General features: G+C 41.8%; 3 protein-coding genes across 5 annotated transcripts in view; 1 reads left to right on the plus strand and 2 right to left on the minus strand.

The window, feature by feature from the left end:
• Positions 1–774: 774 nt before the first annotated feature.
• On the minus strand, positions 775–6,963 carry cpox (coproporphyrinogen oxidase). Its single transcript, XM_050055474.1, has 7 exons — positions 6,211–6,963; positions 5,867–6,010; positions 5,666–5,776; positions 5,402–5,543; positions 4,213–4,431; positions 1,769–1,873; positions 775–1,669 (listed from the first exon to the last, which is right to left on the minus strand). The coding sequence occupies exons 1-7, from the start codon at positions 6,776–6,778 to the stop codon at positions 1,585–1,587; spliced, it is 1,374 nt and encodes a 457-aa protein (XP_049911431.1). The 5' UTR covers positions 6,779–6,963; the 3' UTR covers positions 775–1,584.
• Positions 6,964–8,166: 1,203 nt separating this feature from the next.
• ccdc181 (coiled-coil domain containing 181) lies at positions 8,167–14,972 on the plus strand. 3 transcript variants are annotated; one of them, XM_050055301.1, is made up of 6 exons: positions 8,167–8,343; positions 9,767–9,876; positions 10,257–11,273; positions 11,367–11,513; positions 13,104–13,261; positions 13,430–14,972. In XM_050055301.1, exons 2-6 carry the CDS (start codon positions 9,775–9,777, stop codon positions 13,599–13,601), a joined length of 1,596 nt encoding a protein of 531 aa, XP_049911258.1. In that variant the 5' UTR covers positions 8,167–8,343; positions 9,767–9,774; the 3' UTR covers positions 13,602–14,972. The 3 variants fall into 3 exon arrangements, with proteins under 3 accessions (XP_049911258.1, XP_049911259.1, XP_049911260.1); XM_050055302.1 differs by having other exon boundaries at positions 10,281–11,273; XM_050055303.1 differs by lacking the exon at positions 8,167–8,343 and adding an exon at positions 9,966–10,048 and having other exon boundaries at positions 9,778–9,876; positions 10,281–11,273.
• The window catches only part of p3h2 (prolyl 3-hydroxylase 2), a 91,704-nt gene continuing 85,365 nt past the window's right edge, over positions 14,134–20,472 (minus strand). The window contains exons 7-15 of the mRNA XM_050055299.1: positions 20,417–20,457; positions 19,085–19,176; positions 18,819–18,946; positions 18,634–18,729; positions 18,340–18,490; positions 18,019–18,136; positions 17,809–17,884; positions 16,237–16,377; positions 14,134–15,445 (exon numbers count right to left, since the gene is read on the minus strand). Of these exons, the coding sequence (XP_049911256.1) occupies positions 15,353–15,445; positions 16,237–16,377; positions 17,809–17,884; positions 18,019–18,136; positions 18,340–18,490; positions 18,634–18,729; positions 18,819–18,946; positions 19,085–19,176; positions 20,417–20,457 (936 nt within the window). The 3' untranslated portion in view covers positions 14,134–15,352. The remainder of the gene's footprint in view (positions 15,446–16,236; positions 16,378–17,808; positions 17,885–18,018; positions 18,137–18,339; positions 18,491–18,633; positions 18,730–18,818; positions 18,947–19,084; positions 19,177–20,416; positions 20,458–20,472) is intronic.

Consider the following 20,472-nt stretch of genomic DNA (forward strand, 5'->3'; position numbering starts at 1 on the left):
GATTTCTGAGCACATACTATACTATGACTTTGTTTTTCAAGATTTTTGACGACAAACTATACAATGCCATTTTTTCCATGATTTTTAATGACATACTTTATTATGATTTTTTTTAACATTTTTGATTGCATACTAGGACAATTTTTCATGATTTCTGACGACATACTGTAGTATGACGTTTTTCCAACATTTTTGACGACATACTATAACGTTTTTTTCATGATGTTTGACGGCATACTTTCCTATGACTATTTTTTTCACGATACTTGACGACAGTCTATACTGTGTTTTTTCTGATAACTTTTTTGATATACTATACTATGGCTTTTTTATTTTTTTTTATATACTTTACTATGACTTTTATGATTTTTATGCCATACTAAATTATGACTTTTTTGTGGATATTCTTTTATGACATACTACACTGTCATGTTTTATTTCATAGTATAATATGATTTTTCATACTGTATTATAATCTACTTTTTTTTAAATCCATTTTTATGACATACTATACTATGCCTTTCTTATACTATATACTATTACCTTATTACTCTTACATTGCATACTATACTGAAAAAGTTCTTGAAGATATAAAGTTTGACTTCAAGATTCCTGCATTTACACTGATCTATCCTTTTACAAACATATGATTCATTGTTCAGCTGCGGTCAGTTTCTGGCTAGTGGATCTTAAATATTCAAAGGTCTATTAAAGGATGAACTACATGTAAATGATGCAAACGAGACTGGGAATGAAGCCAGGAAAATCCAAAGGTAACAGATCAAAACAATTTATTTTAATTGTGGGCTATAAATTATTTCCACATTTCCACTGGCATTTTGTTTTGACAAACATGATTTTTTCTTCAACTGGCCACCTGGCCTGTGATTCACATCTATCCTCCCTGTGGAAGGTGATCCAACATCCAACTATTGTTTTACAATAGTTCAAACAAACCAGGAAGTGACTCATTAACCACAAGTGAATGACCAACCACAATGTAAATGGGGCTCAAGAGGCATCATTCCAATATTAGTCTGGTGTTTTTCTGCTTTGTTGCAAGCAGATGCACTGAATCATAAAAACTGTTAATATTAACATGTGATACCAGTGGTGGCACACACATACATGCAGTGGCTCAGTTTATCCCTTTTCCCTTTCAGTGCTTTGTTTAAGGAGAGTAGAGCTCAAGAGCTTTAAGTAGAACAAGCCACATTTAGCCCAGGCACAGAAAAAACAACACCACAGCTTGTGTTTGACACAAACACTTATTAAAAAGGAGCACGTCATCAATGTAAGATGACCTAAAAGTAACAATGGCCACCTGTGGCCACCAGCAGTCATGCAATCTCAATATGATTCAGTGTTAACAAGGCTGATTTGACAAAACATAGCAAACAGGAAAGAGAGAAAGTTACCATGGCAGATTAAAAAACTTTACAGAGAAGTGCAATGCAATATCATTTTGGAAAATACTGTTAACTGCTGCTGATTTATACCAACAGGTCACACCATTATAAAATACGACAGAGATGGTTTCCTGGAGCTTTCATCTGTATTGACATGTAAACCTGTGAACACTGGTCACACCCACTCCTTGGGGTTTCGTAACACCTCCAACATCTCAGCCTCCTGGGTTCCTTTGGCAGGCTCATGCATGTACTCCCACCTGAGGATGAAGGGTGAGTCAGTTACTAAGCAACACAGACAGCTCATTACTGTCATGCAAGAGCAGGGCTAACGGTGCTTCAGACCAGTGTTATCTTACCTGGCAGTGAGCGGGAGGGACATGAGAATGCTCTCAATTCTGGAGCCAGGCGTGGCCAAGCCAAACTTCACTCCCCTGTCATACACCAGATTAAACTCCACATATCTACAACAAAACACACAAAACCAACTGCGGCTTCACATGATTTGATACATTAAATGGACACTGTTGACAAAACAACATGCAAACCAAGAAGTTTTAAATGAGCACTCAAATCAATGATTAACCTCATTAAAAACGTGCTTATGCAGGTAACCCAAGTCTTCCAGGTCGGTGCATTCATGTGGTGCTGAGCAGCCTTTGATATGAGAATCTTGGCTGCAGTGCATGAACTTTTGTAATGCCATAAAGTAACGAAATTCACATCATCTTTTGTCCATCTTAGCTTAATTTTTGCCTTCTGGGGTTGCCAAATGCACATGTCAACCTAAAGGTCAGTTAAAGTTAATCTGCACTTTCAACTGCATGACGACACAACTTTGACACAACAGGTCAAGTTTACTTGATGTGACTGAACCGGAGGTCATTCACTCTGCCAGCCTCTTCTTTCTACCTCCCACTTTATCTCACCCATCCAACCCCTGTCCACATTTCCGGGTCACCATTGTGCTTTTTCCCCATTCATAAACCAGCTCTCTCTAGCTCAGTCTCTCTGTTGCCATCTCTTAATAAATGACTCAAGACTCCCCCCCACTGGGGCAGAGAGCACTCAGAGGATGTGGTCCAGTGCACACAGGCTGTGCATCAGCATCTACAGCAAACTTTTTATTATAAATGATTTTTCATCTCATTAATGGGTTTCAGACTTTTTTTTTTATTTCAACTTTTACAAACTGAAAGACACTGAAGAAGTGTTAAATGTGGATCCCTTATCATAAGCAAGTTTTTTTCATGGCTATTTATAATCCATTAATTCATTGTTGATTTGGATGACTTCATCAACAGTAATGGTATGTGTGGAGAAGTCACATTTGGGCCTTACCTATGCTGACTTCCAGTATTAAGGTTAGGTTTTTGAGGGTGTTTTCACATATAGTCTTTTTTTAAATAAACCAAACTTTGTCCTCTGAATATGCTCCAGAAAGTGGACCAACAGAAAAGGGACTCAAATCTTTTTGTGTTCACACTGTCAGATTATTTGAAAAAGGACTTAGTTCTCTTTCTGTTCACACTATAGCCTATGTAGTTTTGTTTTTACTTTGACGTGTCACTGCAGTGCAGTTATGAAGCCCCTCGCTTTCAGATGAAATTAAAATTGGAGGAAAACCTTTTAAATGCTGTGTGCTGTAGACTGTTGCCGTTTGATGTATTCTACATTCCACATCTGGAGACGTGCAGTATCTTCCGTGGACCAAACTACTCCTCGTCCTGCATCCTTGCTAGCGTTACAGACCGAAATGGTTTCATCTGCTTTTTCAGGCGTCCCAGTGCAATAACATGTGATCTAGAAGGCTAAATACAATGGCAGAGAGCAAAGCGAACTGGAGCACTTTGTGTTCACAGTGCACAGGTTAAGCGAACTTGAAGCGAACTGAACTCAGAGTTCGCTTCAGAGGGGTCTGAGTTATCTTGGAGTGTTCACCCTGAGTCCATTTACAAGGCTGAAAAGGACCAAGTGTGAAAACACCCTTTAGTAGAGCTAGTTTTGAAAATTTGGCTTCAAAGGCTAATCAAGCAATGCAAACGAAGAATGACTGAAAGCAGAGACTTCCTAAAGCTTTAAAGCTTTTGGGGCTTGGGGCTTGAGTTTTTGCACTAAAATGGTAGCCTGGAAATCCAGACCCAAATCTAGAAAGATTTAGGGTCTGGCCATGAGTAATGAAAATGGCCCAACTCGAGGGGCGGCACCAAGCAAGCATTTGAAAATATCACTGCACGCAATTGGATAACACTATGACCAATCAGAACAATACACGGGGTGATGTATACGCTTCGCTACCAGCAGAGCTAACTGGTAGATTAGACTCTTGCCGTATCCGGTCGGCAAAACAGCAAAAACGTCCTTCTTGCAAATGAAAGATTCCAGCGCCGTCTTCTGTTCCTCTTTTAGGGAAAAAGCCAAGTCTAACTCGTTCATTGTAGCGGCCAAAGCCGTTTCAAACAACTGGTGTTCATCCGTAGCCATCTTGCAATGTTTACTGACTGATTCCGGACTTCGTCGTCGCAGCACTGTCGTCATCTGTTTAGCTCGCCTCTGGCCCGCCTATATCAGATACACCGATGTGATTGGTGCAGCTCGGCTACAAGGGCATGGGTAATGAGCATCATTACTGATTGCCAGAGTGACTCACTGAGCAAATTCAAATTGTGCTCTTGCGAGAACTCTGGATTTCCAGGGTACTAAAATGGGCTATGAAGTAAAAAATCTCCTTTTACCAACTTTCTATGTAAAACGTTACATACTCATCAACAGCCACCAGTTCTTTTGTGCATCTTTTACTCACCTTCCTCGTCGCACCTGCTGCCAGTCCTTCTCCTCATCAGTGAAGGAGTCGTTGAGGTGTTTGTACACGATGGGCAGGTAACAAGGCACCACGGTGCGAGCGCAGCTCTTGACGAAGCTGAATACCTCCTCCTGACTCGGGGAGTCCAGATCATCGAAGAAGATCCCTCCTATACCTCGAGTCTCTCCTCTGTGCCGGACGTAGAAGTATCTGTCACACCTGGAGAGACATACCCAAAAACATCAGTCAATAGCTGTTCTCATCTTACTTTCCTCTCCTTTTTTTTTAAACCAGGGCTGGACTTTAAAATATTCAGCAGATCTGGGCTATGCAGATATATATTATTTAAAGGCAGGAGGAGAAAATGAATTAAAAATAAGTCAGGTGTAAGCACATCTATAGTGACAGTTTACAAGGGAATTAAATGTCTCATATCTACCCGTTAAATATGAAGCTAAAGCCAGCTAGTTTGGTTCTGTCTGCAGGTAAAAAAAAATAATCTGCCTACCAGCACCTCTACAGCTCAGCCCGAGCTTCATTTTGATGGAAAGATACAAGATATAAGATAAAGAGTGCTTTCAATAATGTCATCCAACTCTCGACAAGAAAGTAAATAACCATATTCCCCAAAATGCCCAATGAATCCTTTTAATTCAACTTCAAATTAAGTTGACACATGTACTCATTACAAGCCACATCAGATAAACCACACCCTCCCTTTCCACATCCCCCACGGTCATTCGATGGCCAGCGTCAGGGCTCAACGGTTTTTCTGCAACTGCAGATTTTAGGCAGAGACTTCCCCTTATCATCATTCTACAGTGAGGATACACCCACTGTAATCCACGCAGACAAATACATAGAAATCAGACCTACATATGCATATGTGCTGAGGTACACGTACAGGGCGCAAAATACTGGTGCATGCAACATTTAAAATTATCTGCGCCATTCTTGTTGTCTTGTCTTCTTGGCACTTCCACCACGGCTCGGCCGAATCAAACATTGCAACCTTTTCTTTTTTTAGACCGTTCAAATATGAGAATATTGTCAATATGTTAGTGTAATATGAGCTGACTTTCCCTTTGACTCTTAAAAACTGTGCAGTAAACTGTGCATTTGCAAGTGGTATTTTGAGCCTAGACATATATGTGGATTATCATAAATGCAGGACTGATCTAAACTGTACCATTTCTTAAAGTCAGGGTAGTACTGCGAGTGATGCTTGTCACAGGCCTCCTTCAGGGTGTTGTGGAAGTGAAATGCATCTTCTTTATTGATATAAACTGGAGTCAGGTCTGTGCCTCCACCAAACCACCACTGCTTAGAGCCTGAGACACACACACATACACACAGACAAGGAAGAAAGAAACAAGGGTTATCATTCATTCATGCACTCAATAGTGTCACTGACACCGAGACACAACTGCTGACGTCAAGGACTGACACTCACCATCTTGCTCTTCGATCTCGAAGTATCTGTAGTTGAAGTGCACTGTGGGGATGTGGGGGTTCTTGGGGTGGATGACTGAGCTCACACCCATGGCACAAAATGGCAGCTTACCTGAGACAAAACAGGGCATGAAATGAAACTTGATATACAACTCAGATAAGCAATATCAAGCTTTAATCCTGCACACAAATATGAAGTTACCATCTTTTCCTTTGAGGACTTTCCCTCGGCTCGTCATCTGCTTGGCGGCCTCCGCGGTCAAGTTTCCATAAACTACTGACACATTGACCCCTGCCTTCTCAAACACCTTTCCATCCTGCATCACACAGCTGATTCCTCCACCACCTGACACACACACACAGGATCAAAACAGGAACACACTGAAAGAGACTTACAAGAGAACAAAAGCATGCAGCACGTTTGAAACTCAAGTATTTCAAGCATATCATTAACACCTTAGACACTATGGCCAGCATGACTTTGATCTGTTCTGCTCCACAATGAGCTCTGCAGTGTCATGACCTTTTCAGGTGACCCCTCCTTACCTTCACTCCTCTGCCACCGGTCCACCTTGAACGTCCCACCGTCCACCTTCTCCAGAGCTTTGCAGAAGTCGGCCTGCGTCTCCATAATCAACATCTCCATCCTCGTACGCATCTCTCCTTTCCTCTGCTCCAGCACACTAACATCGGTCATCGGAGGGGACATGAACCCCCGGCATCTCTCCAAGATACTCCCCTCCTCCTCCTTCTCCTCAGCGGCTTGAGATACCTTCGTTGCCATCTCAGCCCGCTGGAAGTGGTTAGCGTTGGCTAGGAATCCCGCTACAGCCGCTGCTGCTGTCAGTGCTGCGGCTCCACTGAGCGCCAGGGCTCCCCTCCTGGTTCGCCCGGCTGCGGCTCTGCCTGCGGTCCCATGGGACATGAACCGCACACTGGAGCCCCTGGAAAACCATCTCGTACCTGTAAGAAAAGTCACTGACGAGCTGTGACCGCAGGATAACGGCACTTGTGACTCTGCTGAACTAGCAAGCCCTTTTAAATGTGAACGCAAACACCGTCTCGTGGTGGTCTGAGCCGTCTTGTTGACGGAGCAGAAAACTATCATCGCCATTTTTGTTTCGGAAACCGGTCTTTTCTCGGTGCGTGGCGGCCGTTAACAGTCAGGTATTTCCTCAAAACATTATCAGAAGTTGTGTGTGCGTGCTGTTTGTCATGCTTCAAGGCAGGGGGCGTGTAGTTCCCTATGGTAGTTCCTCGCGACTGACAGAGGTGTCAAGGGAAATGGCGTTCTTCGTCAAGCTCTCCGACTAATGAGAGTCTACAGCGCACTTCACCACCCAGGATGCAGTGCGCCTGGAAGCGAATGTTGCGTTCATGTACTCCTCATATGCTCCGAATTTTGAATCATTCATTAAAGACGTATTCAAGTGCCTCTGTGTTTGCCAAATTATTGAGTTTCCCCATCTTTAAACGAGTGTAGCTGTAATATAAAGACAGAACTTAAATTATATACCAATCACAGTCTCAACATATGCATTACTACACTTAGATTTTTCTTTGTCCATAAAGATATCTCAAAAATCCCAGCATTCCCAACTCACCACAGATACAATAACTTGGTTAAACAACAGTTTATTACTTCAAAAACTTTTATACATTAAATGGTAGCCTATGCATACTTTGTCAAGTATATGTCTTTTCTTATTTCAGTCGTCTTAGTATTGATCGTTTTGGTATTATTTTATCTTTTGCCTGTTTTTGTTTTATTGTCTGCAACTATTTATCATTTCCTCTCAGCAAGAGAATTGATAATGCAAGATCCACTTTAAGGCCTTTATTATTTCAGTTTATAAAATATTGTGCTTCAGCGGTGCATAAATAAAAATAAATAAAATAAATAAATTTGCAATGAATTATATTACCACAATCTAATTGACATTAAATAAATTTGGGGTATTCTGAGCTATTTTAAGGTCATTTTGTAGGGTCTATTTTTTATGTATTATTATTATTATTACTATTACGATTGCTATTATTTTATTTTATTTTATTTTATTTTATTTTATTTTATTTTATTTATTTATTTATTTATTTATTGCAGCCTGAGCATGGACAGACCATTTTAAATCAAATAATTTAAAACTCAAAGAGCGAACCAGACAACACAGTAATAATAAAAATAAAATAACAATAATAATAATAATAATAATAATAAAAATATTAATGATAATAATAATGGTTGAGCCAGGATTTAAAACATTGTATAAACATATATACAAATATTCACGTTAAATAAAGACATTGATTTTTACAGTAACATTTTAAAATTCCCAGTATGTATATTTAAGATGTTTTTCTGGAGGGTTCCGGGAACAATTTGTCTGTTGGCTCTTGTTTATAGTGTGTACATGGAGATTTTATGGTCAGCTAGTTTTCTGTGCGCATGCGCAAGTAGTAAAGCGTGTTGTAGGTCTCTATGACGACGGGTCCATTAAACCTTTTAGGGCTGTAGAGGGACTAGAAGCAGATTATGTGCACAGGTGCTGCCGTGCAGACTGTCAGACACTATGTGGGCCAGTCAGATGGAGTGATAGTCTGAAAACAACCCGGCTGGATGTGTTTTAACCTTTAACCGCGTTTAACTCAACAGGAATACGACGCAAGAGCCGGCTGCTGGTGAGTTCAACAACCATTATGACCACACTTTTTACTGCTATTTATTTCCAGTAGCCCAACAGTTTGATTTAAGCTATATGATTCCCTATACCCTGCGAGTCAGCCTCCTATTTCCGTCCTGTTTATTTTTATGCCCCGCAGAGCTATAGCCTACAAGTAAACTGGATTACAGTCTGTGTATTTTAGATTTGTCATGTAGACAGTGAAATTGCTTCTAAGTCACAGCAGAACTGTAGCAACTGTGAGCATAACCTACCTGTCAGCAGAACAGAGGGCATATTTGTAATAAATAGAGAGAGAAATAGTTTAGTGGTGAACCTGCAGCACTGGTTTCTGTCCAGTAGGTGGCGACAAATCCCAATATAAGCACAGTAGTGTTTAGATGTTGGAGGATTAGTGCCACAATAAAACACAGCTGCTTTCTAATCCATGGGACACTAAAACTAAAGTGAATGTACAATTTGGAATTTTTTGCTCGTAATTTGATCTGCGTGATGTTGTTTAAATGAAACCTGATGGGATACAGTGATCTGTACTGCAGGCGATGCTATCTGTGTATTGTCAGTCACACAGGTCAGAGGACCATAGGGCAAAGTCTAGCATTGCTACTCATCCAACCTCTAACCTCTGATGGCTATCACCTATTAGCTGTGATGTCCCCATTATAATGCAATTTACAGCACAGTCATATTTTGATATTTGTATTAAATTGTGTTGTATTTGCTGCAGAATATCTACTTTATATATTATTTACACCAACACTGAAATTTAAAGCATTAACATTTTTAAAACTTGACACACTGTATCAGAGGTAAAAGTGTGTTTTTCTATGGTTATACCCACAATAATATGAGTCTTTAATTGGCAAGGTTTATCACAATAATTTTTATAGAGTTATTTGTACTGTTTATTTGCAGAGATGTCAAAGTTCTGGTTAGAAATAGAAGAACCAGACAATAAAAGGCCAAACAACTTGGTCTAAATATTTGTATCCATGCCCTGTTTTTGGGATAAATATAATTAAAAATGAAACTGTGTTTAAAGAAAGAGCTGTAGCCATGTAGTGATGTACAGGGACTGCAGTCATTGTTACCTTCCCAAACAAAAATCTTAATCTGTTGAGAAGCTAAAAAATGAGTTTTGTCTTAAGATATAATGTCTGGCTGACCTAAAAAATATTAAAATGCAACTTCTGGCAACCATGAGGATTCAAATTAGTTTTTTCGAGAGAGCTTGTCATGGATCAAATGTGGGTCAAGAGGATATTTTGGCTTAATGATGGCTCAGTTCATCAGGAATCCTCCATGAAGCATGAATTTCTAGCACACATGTTGAGATATCTCTGACTGATATCACCTTCCTCAGGCCCTGCTGCTGGTGTGACAATAATCTTATCTGAAATTTGTCTTTGATCTCCTTCCAGTGAAGATTATGAGTGAGGTGGTTATCACGAAGTCTCAGGAGGAATATGAGGACGACTTTGAGAAGGATCTGGACTGGCTGATCAGTGAGGAAAGCAGGAGTGAGGACCAGGTAAGTAATTTATCTGAGCGATATTGGACGGGCAGATTGTATTTCTCCTTTCTACTTTCTGTTATTTTTTTTATCACCCTGCTTCTTAGTTTTCTAAGTGTGGAGTGCTGCTCTACTTACTGCAGACTGGGTGCTGCTTGAGTCTCTGACCCCGCTCTGTGAAAGTGTCACAGTGAGTAGTGTTGAGTTACCCGACCTGGCACAACTCCCTGTTTGCATGCGAAACCCACTCTATTGACACACTTTCGCTGTGCGCCTCTGCCAGATGCAATATTGATGAACACGCTTACACATGTCTGTTATCACACCAGCACGCCCATTACCTGCTAAGTATTGATGTTACTCATTCATTTACCTTCCAACTTAATTAGTGAATGCAGCTTGTGTGTGTTTCCGCCCCACAGGGTCCTGACTATGAGGACATAGAGGCAGAAATAGACAAAGAGCTGGAGGAGGATGAGAAACAGAGAGGAAAGAAAAGAAAGCCCAAAAGCCACAAGGAGGAGAAGAGAGGCAAGAAAACAGAGGAGATGGAGGAAGATGAAGAGAGGTGGCCCTCGCCGATGGAGCCACTAGAGTATGATTCAGACAGTGACAACCCAAATAAGTCAGCAGCAATTGTTCCACCTCCTCCAGGGATGGATGACCAGACAGATGAGGAGAAGAAGTACATCCTGGAGAAGATCCAGCAGGCCAATCGGGAGCTGCAGGACCAGGAAGCTCCGGATATGACAAGACGCAGGCGGCTGCATTTTAAAGAGAAGCTGGTGGACCTGGTGGTGCCTCCACTGCAGTTTGAGAAAAATGGAAACAATGGTGAGGTGGAAGGGGGGCAGGCCAGCAAGGATAAATCCAAGGATTCAGAGGCAGAGATTGAAGTGTCGGGGAAGCTTTCTGAGCTGAAGCTTTCCCCTCGAGAGGAGAGCATAGGATCTAGAGGATCTGGCAGGGCTGTGGAGAGCAGTGAGGGAGGCGTAAAGGAGGGCAGAGTCCTTGTAGAGAAGGATGGTAAGTTTGACCTGGTCAGCCTGAAAGAGGTGGAGAGTCAAGGACTTCTCCCTCCGATAGCAAACAGTGACTACTCCTCCCCACGTCACCAGGAGCAGGCTGTGAGCTCCGGTAAGACCCACAGGTCCTCCTCCTCTCCTCGTCCTCGTGCCGGCTCGTCCCCCTTCCAACAAAGCATTGATCACCTCCGCGCCCCCAGACCTCCAGCTCAGCCCAGGAACAGACCCAGCTCAGCCAGCCACAGCCAGAGAGGCAGCCAGAGGAGAGGCAGCAAGCGGCGGGTGCAGTCAGCCACGGGGACACCCTGCCAGGCCACCTACACCCTCTCCCCTCAGCAGAAGGAGCTGCTGCAGAGGATCCAGGAGAGGAAGGAGAAGCTGGCCAGAGAGGTAGGAGAGAAGTGATAATGTTAACGGTAGTAAAATCACACCTAACATTAAAACAACACATTTGCACTTTGGTGCTTGTTGTGGATTTCTCAGGAGGAGCAGAGGAAACTGGAGGAAGAGGAGCAGAAGCGGCAGGAGAACGAGCTGGCGTTCAAGGCCTGGCTGATGAGGAAGAGGGAGCAGTTTCAGGAGGAGAGAAGGATCCAGCGAGCGCAGGAGATGGAGAGGATGAATACTAAGGTATGACCACAAGAGGGCACCCTAACCTAACAAAGCAGAGCTGTGAAGCAGGGATAAGCTTTCATTTATATGTTGATCACACTTTAAGACTATTTTTAATACAATTTTACCAACTGTTTCGTCCTCCAGGGTGGTCTAGAGGTGAGGGAAGCAACATAAGGTTAGATGGGAGAACATTAGGAGCCATGTAGTGCAGTTTAACCCTTTTAATGCCAGTTATGGAAGCATAAAGAAACATCAGGCCGAACAGCCCTAAATAGCTAACTAACTGCCAGAAAAAAGGAAGAGTACAGTCCTTTAGCTAACTCCTTAACCAAACATTAAAATAAAGGAGAAAAAAGAGGATAACAAAACTGGCAGCTCTCCCCTACAGAGCGTCCTGGCAATGACCTCATAGGGTTGAATTAGGACGGATGAAGCTCAACAGGTGACGGAGGCCTCACAAAGATAAATTTAACAACACCAAGGCTTGTTTTACAGTTCACTGTAGTTTGACAACGGTGTGTAAGTAACAGTACTCCGACACAGGTTAGTCTAACAGCAATTGTTGCCTTCTCAAGTTCACAAGAAGTCACAGAGAGCTCTGGACTATCAGCACAAAGTGCCTCACCAGCACCCCAGCAAAGCAACACATAGCAGCAAACAGAGACACAGAAAAGCAGCACCTCAGTCGTCATATACCCCAGATTGGCTGCAGGTGAGAAGGAGGTTGAGGCGCAGAGAGCCTGAGGAGCAGCACAGCATAAGTTATTTTTTTATTCACCTATGGGGAATGTAACTCCAATATCTGAGAATGATTTGTCATTTTCAAATAAGTATGGTGCAGCAATGGAGGACTTGTACACAGCGGACAGAAATGATGAGACCAGAGTCAAGATTTTTGAATGCTTCTATTGGTAGACTGGGGCTAAACAGTGAAAGAAAATTGTGAAAAAGTGCAAACGTTTCAGTCCATGCTGGATTTTCCTCGCTGCAAAATGTGTAAAAAGAAGCATTTCAAATCCAGGCTCTAATCTCTTTTGTTGTCTGTGCTGCACTGTACTTTCTCCCTGTTTATCACACCAGGGAAGACGACTTTAGAAAGGACAGTCTTTAAGGCACAGCTCAGCCCTTGTGAACCACCCATTTTCAAAGAAGCACCTCATTCTGCTCTTACTAATCTTCTTTAACCTACAAAAGCCGAGCCCTGCTTGAGAATGTAATGATACAGTAAATACACATGTAGGTAGAATTATATGATGCCTAAATAAATTCTAATTTAGTTGTAATTTAACCTCACGGGCTGCAGAGAATGGCAAGTATTGTATCTACAGCATTTTCATGTGAACGACTTGATGCATGAAAGCTTCTGCATTTTGCACACCAAGCTTTTAGGCGCCTGATAGATCCAAAAGATCCTCTGCAGCAAAGGAGATAAATACTTTTACTTGTTGGAGACAGGGTAAGAAGAAACAGACCAACCTCATTGATTGGAAACACAGGGAAAAGCCAATCACAGTACGAGCCAGGGCAGTTCAATAATACTGCTGTACTAAATGTTTGTCATTGTAACTGCTTTATTGTTGGATGTATTTCTGCTCCCTTGTGCAGAAAGACTCCAGCGACCCAGAGGAGTCCTTCAGGCTGTGGCTTCAGAGGAAGCAGGAGCAGCAGCAGAAAGAGAGGCAGCTGGTGGAGCTGAAGAGGCTGGAGGAGGACAGTGGTTACCTCCTGCACAGCCGCGAGGAGTGTGAACGTGCCTTCAAGCTGTGAGCTCAATTTTACACTTTTATTCACTTTTAAGGCGACAAGAAACTTCACAACTTCTCCCTTGATGCTGTATCCCCATATATGCGTTGCTCGTGATATGGCAATAAGAAGTTTGAAAGTTTTCCCAGAGTGCTAACATTGAATTTACACCTGGTCCTTCTCCTCAGGTGGCTTAAGCGGAAACGTGCAGAGAAGCGGGCAGAGCAGCAGGCCGCTCGAGAGCGCTCCCGCAGGTTGGTGCTGGAGGAGCGGCGCGCACGACGCATGAGGGACCTGCTGTGTACTGTCCATGAAACCAAACCGTTCAGATTCACCGAACAGCTGGCCTATCGCTTCTGAACCAAACAAATCCAACATGTCCGCTGGATTCACACAGCATCACCTCATGAAAACGCACAAAGCAGACAACACAAGACTTGACGTGAAACATAAGACATAGTTGATTCTGTGTTCAGGTGTTGCTAGAGTTTTGTTTCATCATTTCTGTTCCTGTGCTGTGTTAAAGCACATTTTGAAAAGTTTACCGCAGTGACCTCTACTCAGTGTGAAAAAGTATATTGAGTGAATGATTTTTTTACTTGTACTTAGTGTAGCGGCAGACGCACTTTATTTTAAATTGAAATGACGCTCTTCATGAAGAAGGGAGCTGAACCATTTACCATTTGTTAGCCTGCTGTATGCCTTTTGTCAGAGAGTGTTTGGTTACACGCAGATGTATGAGAACACCTTCAAGTTTACAACAGGTTGAAACTGTAAAGGAAAAATCTGTAAGAGGAGATTTCTTCAATTAAAAGGCGCTCTTATTTCATACAAAAGAATCAATATTCAATTTCCTGACAACACAGAAGAAATAAAACATTAAATACAGATGTGGAGTTTTATATTTTTAATTTTTAGGCATGTACACATACATTTTTGTGTGCTACAGCATTTCAGAATTAAATATCAGTGAAACAAAAGTGGCCAACCTCATACCAACAGGATTAAGCTTCTTGGTTAGCAGTTTGAATCTATTGTAGGAAGAAAAAAAAACAAAAAAACTCTTTGCATGTTTCTTTCCATTGGATTTACAGTGCACGACTCGGCCTATCATCTGAATCATCAACACAAATATAAAGACATAAAAGATAGATACACATATGTATTCCTTGAAACAGGAATGATGAACGTCTTTTCTGAAAAAAAGTTCCTCATAATAAATGCCGACAGTTACGAGAGCAGCTGTCTATTAATAACAACACATAAATAAAAGTTAAACACCATGTTCTTGTATCAGTGAACATGTAAACCAGTATATTCTGCTCTGTGTGCCCGGGAAGGAGCAGAGTGATTAAACACAGCAACAACAAGAGGAGAAGTGGACAAAGTAGTAGACAGAGGACATTTTTCAGTTTCAGGTTCAACACACAGAGAAGGACAGAGTGCATGATCATAAATATTCAGCATATTAGAACGTATCTCTTTCTTAAACTCTTTGAGGGAGAGCTTTAGGTACCCAAATTAGAAAAACAGTGCACTGCCTACGTGGTAAATCATTATTACTGGCACTGGAATAAAAGAAACACACACTGATGAATAATGTTGTTAGTAATAGCATATGTAACGGTATCATTTGTGACTACTGACCACTGAAAAGAAGGTGTTTTTAATATCTTTACATAGTGTTTATGAATAAAACCCATTGAATGAGTTGCCCAGAACAACAACAACAACTCAAAAAACAAAAAAAAAGTAAACTGCCGTTCTTCTCTTTGGCGTCTTCACAGTTCAGTGAGATTACAGATACGACCAGTCTTAAATGAAACAGTTTACTTACAACGAAACTGAAATGGATTATTTTTCTTAATTTCTACTAGAAGCTGTCACTGGAGGGAAAGACAAAGAGCAAAAGGTAAACTCAAGTACTTGTGTGTAGAGAAACATGAAAATAAAAAACGCCTGACAACACAACAATATCATTAATCTTGCACTTCAAACAGTACAAAAATAGAAAAGTTCTGATCCAAAGCTCGATTCAATAAATAGTTAAAATATATAGAAGGATTCGATGGGAGGGGGTCGGGGGGAGGGGAGGGGGGGTGGAGCTGCACCTACAGTTCATCTTTGGGGTTGATGTTGAGGCCTTGACCCCACACAGCCTGTGTGTCCAACGCCTGGATCACCTCATCCGCCTGCAGTCTCTCCTGGGACAGAAGAATTAAAAACAAGTTCATATTCAAGTTAGCCAAAGGACAAAGAATTCATCAGAGGGAATTTCTCATAGAAAATTAATAAGAGGTGACTGCTGGCTCATTGCTCTCCAAGGATGAAATGGGAGGTCCACTGTTTCCTTTGTTGGCCTGACATGCCTCCAAAGCTGAGTTGGATTTGTCCACCAGTGTCCTTGTGTGACACCAGATAGCTAAGAGTGGATCTAAGGCCGTCCATTTGTGGGGACGAAACACACCTGTCTTTGGCATTAGTAGCTGATGATTTCAAGAAGAAAAGCTTTGAGTTTTTACAGCTGCATTGTCAACTACATTGAGATGGACTGAGAGTCTACAGCCATGCTAACAGCTCTCTCAGGCTGTACTCACACAGTGGTGCAAGTAGCTCAACGTTAACACGCCCTAGTTTAGCGTGTTGGCATGTTAACGTTCGCCAATTAGCACTGAACACAAAGTACAGCTGAGGCTGATGGGAATGTCATTAGTTTCACAATCATTTGATGACATACCAAAGTATTGGAAAAATTAGATTTCGAACAGATGATGTTGCTAAAAGATAAGTAAATCCTTCTCCTAACTACATGTTATTTCCTTTCGAAGAATAAAAATGTTTTGAACCTATGCTTGAAATGAAATAGATTATATTAAATTTGACACCAGGCTTATTTGTTAATTAAATTGTTACAACACAGCTGTAACCAAAATAAGGATGAACCTAAGAGCAAAGTGATTATTAGCCCTATGGCTTAACTGAAAGATGACTTTACCAGTTCTCTGAAGAGCGGGTCGAGGGTGAACCACAGAGCGACAGCACACCTCTGCCCGCTGGTGACGGCCTTCACACCGTGTGGATTCTCCCCTCCTGATGAGAAACCCACCATCCGGCCACACCTGGGCTTCACTGATGCCTGGAGAGGATGAAGAGGATGGAGAGGTGAGGTTAAAAATCACCATTATCTGTTCATATTAGTATGACTAACACTTTACTATTGTATTTACATTTACATTGTCAAATACAATGCTTGTGGCAATACATAACAGGATGATACCCTGGAATGATTCCTCCTTTTCAATATATTACCTAACCATCATTAACCCTCATATAAGCTCCTTTAGAGAAGTGCTCTGGTTACTTAAGCCAAAAGTAAGGGTAAAATAGAGACTGGCTAAATCAGTGGTTGTCAAACTTTTTGTGCCCAAGGCTCACCGAAGGGCAAGCCAAACTCTCAAGACACACCTGTATTTATATTTGTGCACAATAGCTTCTATAACGTGTGTTATCACGACATTAGAAAATAAAAATAAGAAGCTTTCGTGATCCTGTCTACTGACTTTTCCTTCTCTTTTCTTTTGGTGGTAGGCCGTCTTCGCTGATCCTTTGCTATAATTTGCTCCATGCAATAAAGCGATCCATCATCCCACTCACAGCTTTCTCCTTTTAAATGTTATCATCCCTCAAATTGACTGCCAATCAGGGCTTTTGATGTGACACAGACTTATAATTCCCACACGAAAATGACGACAAATATATTCCCCGTGAAGTTTTTAAAAAAAATTAAATTGCATTTTTTGCTAGAGTTCGCCTCTTTATTAGGAAATCAGCACACAAAATATACTGATACAGTCAATTAAAAATTCATTCATAACTTTTTGTATAGGCCAAGTTGAATATTATATATATGGATGCCTCCGACGAATATGCCAGATCTTTTGGCCTAATAAGATCTCCAACAATGAACTGTACAAGAAAACGGGAAGCCGGAGCATCACCAAGGCGATTACGCACAGACGCCTGAGATGGCTAGGACATGTGTTGAGGATGGAGCAGGACCGCATCACAAAAGTCGCCTTAAGATGGACACCACCAGGCAAAAGAAAACCAGGGAGGCCCAAAACCACCTGGCGCAGAACTGTGACACAACAACTGGAACAGATGAACCTGTCATGGGGAGAGGCCCAACATGCTGCCAGGGACCGAATGCAATGGAGAGTGCTCACTGAAGCCTTATGTCCCATAGTGGACGAAGAGGAGTAAACTGCCATCTCACATCCTGATTAAGATTCTGTCAAGTTGAATATTGCAATAATAATGTGTGGTTATCACAAAATCCCACGGCACACCTGGATTGACATCACGGCACACCATTTGAAAACCACTGGGCCAAATGTTGGGAGAATACTAGAAGTGTCTTTCTCCATTCCTCAAACAAAACTTCAACCAGGTCAGTTTTGTACAAGATAACACCAACCCTAACCCTCACGCATAACACCAAAAAAAAACCAAACACCTGATATAATCATGTTCACTGCCTTCCTGTGCAGTAAACCCCACATCTTACCGTGACTGTTTTGGCATCCATTTCTGTGAATATGAACTCCCCTCCTTCAAAATCTCCATTTAGGTATAACAGTGCACTGAAAATAAAAGTAAAGGAACAATCAGTACAGACTCAGCATAACACTTAGAGTGATAACAGTGACTTTAAGTCATTTTCCACTGTGTAATACAGCTGCAGAGAAGTCAGTTTATTGCACGGGCAGCCTCAGACCTGTAGTCTCTGTATGTGTACGCTGGCGGCTCCTTCCAGCACTCATTGGCCTCGGGGTCCAGCAGACAGTTGTCGGCATGGATGGGATGGCTGAGGTCATTCCTGTGATCTTGCTGGCCTTTGAACAGGCAACCAACACACAAAAAGTATAAATACATAGAAACATTAAACATCCTCTGTACTTTCACAGGGTTTTTTTTTTTTGGATCCTTTATTTTCAAATTTACCACAACTCCATCATAACCCCAAGTACAAAGATTTAAGAGTCAGTATCAAATGGTGGTATACGTGTTTTGGTGTCAAGCGATGAGTGTGAGTGACCTGTGATGGCTGTCCGGCACACCAGGTGTGTGTAGGAGAAGTGCAGGGTGGAGTTGAGCAGGAAGTAAGACTCTATAACCCGTCTCGCTCGCTCGCTGATATCGTAGAACAGGCGGGCGCTCCTCATCGGGACCCTGCCCTCATAGCCGTACTGCAGTGAAGAGTCAAACAATTGAGCACTGGTTAAAATTAAGTCTTCAAATAATTTTAACTCAGACAACCTGCTGGTTTCTTGCAACCTTGACATTTATTTGAGAGGCTGAGGGATGCAATCATTTGTTGATCTTTGTGTACCTGCAGGGTTTTGAGTACAGTGGCTCCTTCAAACTTCTCATTGGGCGTGTGTGGAGACATCCTCCCTCTGTAGCCGTCTCCTGCCATGGTAACCGCCTGAAGGACAAGGCAAAAAAAAAGTCAGAACTAAACCTTACAGTTAAGAGTTAACACATTATTTTATTGAAGCTGTGTAATGTCCTTACATGTGCCAGCTGCCTGAGGTCTGTACACTCCTCCTCAGATATAACATGATCCAGCAGCACTCGCTGGGTACCGTTCAAGGCTGCAGAATTCTGCACCAGCTGCACGCTGTCATACACCAGAGGACCACCTACACAGATCACAGAACAGTGTTTTAAGAGTGTAACATGTTATCTTAGCCATGGTGGTCACAGAAGATATAACTAAACACCGATGATTTTCTCTTTAACTCCTGGTCTGCTTGATCTCTGGTTGCAGTGAAGGTTACCTTCTTTGAGTTGCTGTGCAGCAGCGATGGTGACGTTCTTCTTCTCTGAGATGGGAACATACTCCATCCAGCCGTCTGTACCAGAGGGGATCCTGGAAGGACACAGAAAAGAGAATGCATTCTGCTGTTAGGGGCCAAAATTGTGATTCAGTCAGGACCACTTTAGTCAAAGAAAACTTTATTTCCATTTGCAGTATTGTATTTGACAGTATAGCCCTGTTCTAGCGCCTCTCCGCAGCCTTACGCAGAAAGCATCTTCCACATACCTACATGAAAAGCCTTAAGGCAGAGAGAGCACACCTCTCTGCCCTTCCACGTGCAAATGAGGAAAGCCTGAGGCAGAGAGAGCAAACCTCCCTGCCCTTCCATGTGCCTGCATGAAAAATCTGCCTCTTTAGCTGCTAAATGCTCCACTATGTTCACCAGCCACGCGCTAACTGTGTCTGTCTGCCCTGTGGTACTGAACCAGTAGTGTGCAGTGGGATTTTTGGAGTTTTTTTGCTGGACCAACTGCAGCTGAAAACGATGCTATAAGAGCTGTGAGAGTGGAATAAAAGAGTAAAGTTTCGAGCCAACTATAGAGTTGAGGGAAACTCTATAGTTTTATAGTTTTATAGTCTTTTCACACCTAGTCATTTGATTCATTGTTAATACAAGAACACTAATATATACTGTAGCTGCTTTAAATTCATCTTCATTCTTCAACATCTGCTTTTGCAGCTTTTACAGAGGAGGACGTCTCAGCTAATGAGAGGGAAAACTGCATCGTAGGTTAAGCAGATACTGGATGAATGTGGCTTATCTTACGTCTGGCTCACACAAAAGCGTAACTGGTTAAAGAGTATCAAGTATAAAGAAGTATCTGTTGCACGAAAACCAGAAGTACAGACACAGTATTTATAATTTTAGAGTAAATAACACCAGAATTGCTAAAGTCACTGGAAGATATAACAGGCTGGACAGAAACCAGAGGATCTGCAGCCTCCGTGATGATAATCGTGTGGGAGAAGAGTATCATATTTTTTGTTTGAATGTCCGAATGTAAGCTTAATGACTTACAGAGGAAGGTATTCAAATTAATTTTGTTATTACAATCAGATAAGTCAAAAATAATTTGTAAAGTAGGTGCTTTTTTGAAGAACGTCCTCTTTGTTTAAGTAACATTGGTTGTACTTTAGCCACGCTGTGTGCTATTGTTTTATTATTCTATGCAATGTTTGTACTCCATACCATGTGATATTGTCGTGAGTCAAATAAATGAAATGAAATGAGAAACGTAATATACAGTATATGATGCTACACTTCAACGTTTTACAGATGCAAAGTTTTTACCTGTTTGAGTCTTCTCTTCCACCTGTGTTGCTCCAGTAATTCTGCAAGACAGACAA

This window comes from Epinephelus moara, chromosome 10, assembly GCF_006386435.1.
Source record: "Epinephelus moara isolate mb chromosome 10, YSFRI_EMoa_1.0, whole genome shotgun sequence".
Classification (NCBI taxonomy): Eukaryota; Metazoa; Chordata; class Actinopteri; order Perciformes; family Serranidae; genus Epinephelus; species Epinephelus moara.

What these genes read in the sequence shown, in the direction of transcription:
- cpox (XM_050055474.1), bottom strand. Translation starts at nt 6,778, where the DNA reads ATGGCGATGATAGTTTTCTGCTCCGTCAACAAGACGGCTCAGACCACC. An exon ending in CCGGTGGCAGAGGAGTGAAG is followed by an intron (nt 6,011 to 6,210) that starts GTAAGGAGGGGT and finishes TGTGTGTGTCAG; the next exon opens with GTGGTGGAGGAATCAGCTGT. An exon ending in TACCCTGACTTTAAGAAATG is followed by an intron (nt 4,432 to 5,401) that starts GTACAGTTTAGA and finishes ATGTCTCTCCAG; the next exon opens with GTGTGACAGATACTTCTACG.
- ccdc181 (XM_050055301.1), top strand. Translation starts at nt 9,775, where the DNA reads ATGAGTGAGGTGGTTATCACGAAGTCTCAGGAGGAATATGAGGACGAC. An exon ending in AAAGCAGGAGTGAGGACCAG is followed by an intron (nt 9,877 to 10,256) that starts GTAAGTAATTTA and finishes TAGTGAATGCAG; the next exon opens with CTTGTGTGTGTTTCCGCCCC. An exon ending in TGGAGAGGATGAATACTAAG is followed by an intron (nt 11,514 to 13,103) that starts GTATGACCACAA and finishes TCCCTTGTGCAG; the next exon opens with AAAGACTCCAGCGACCCAGA.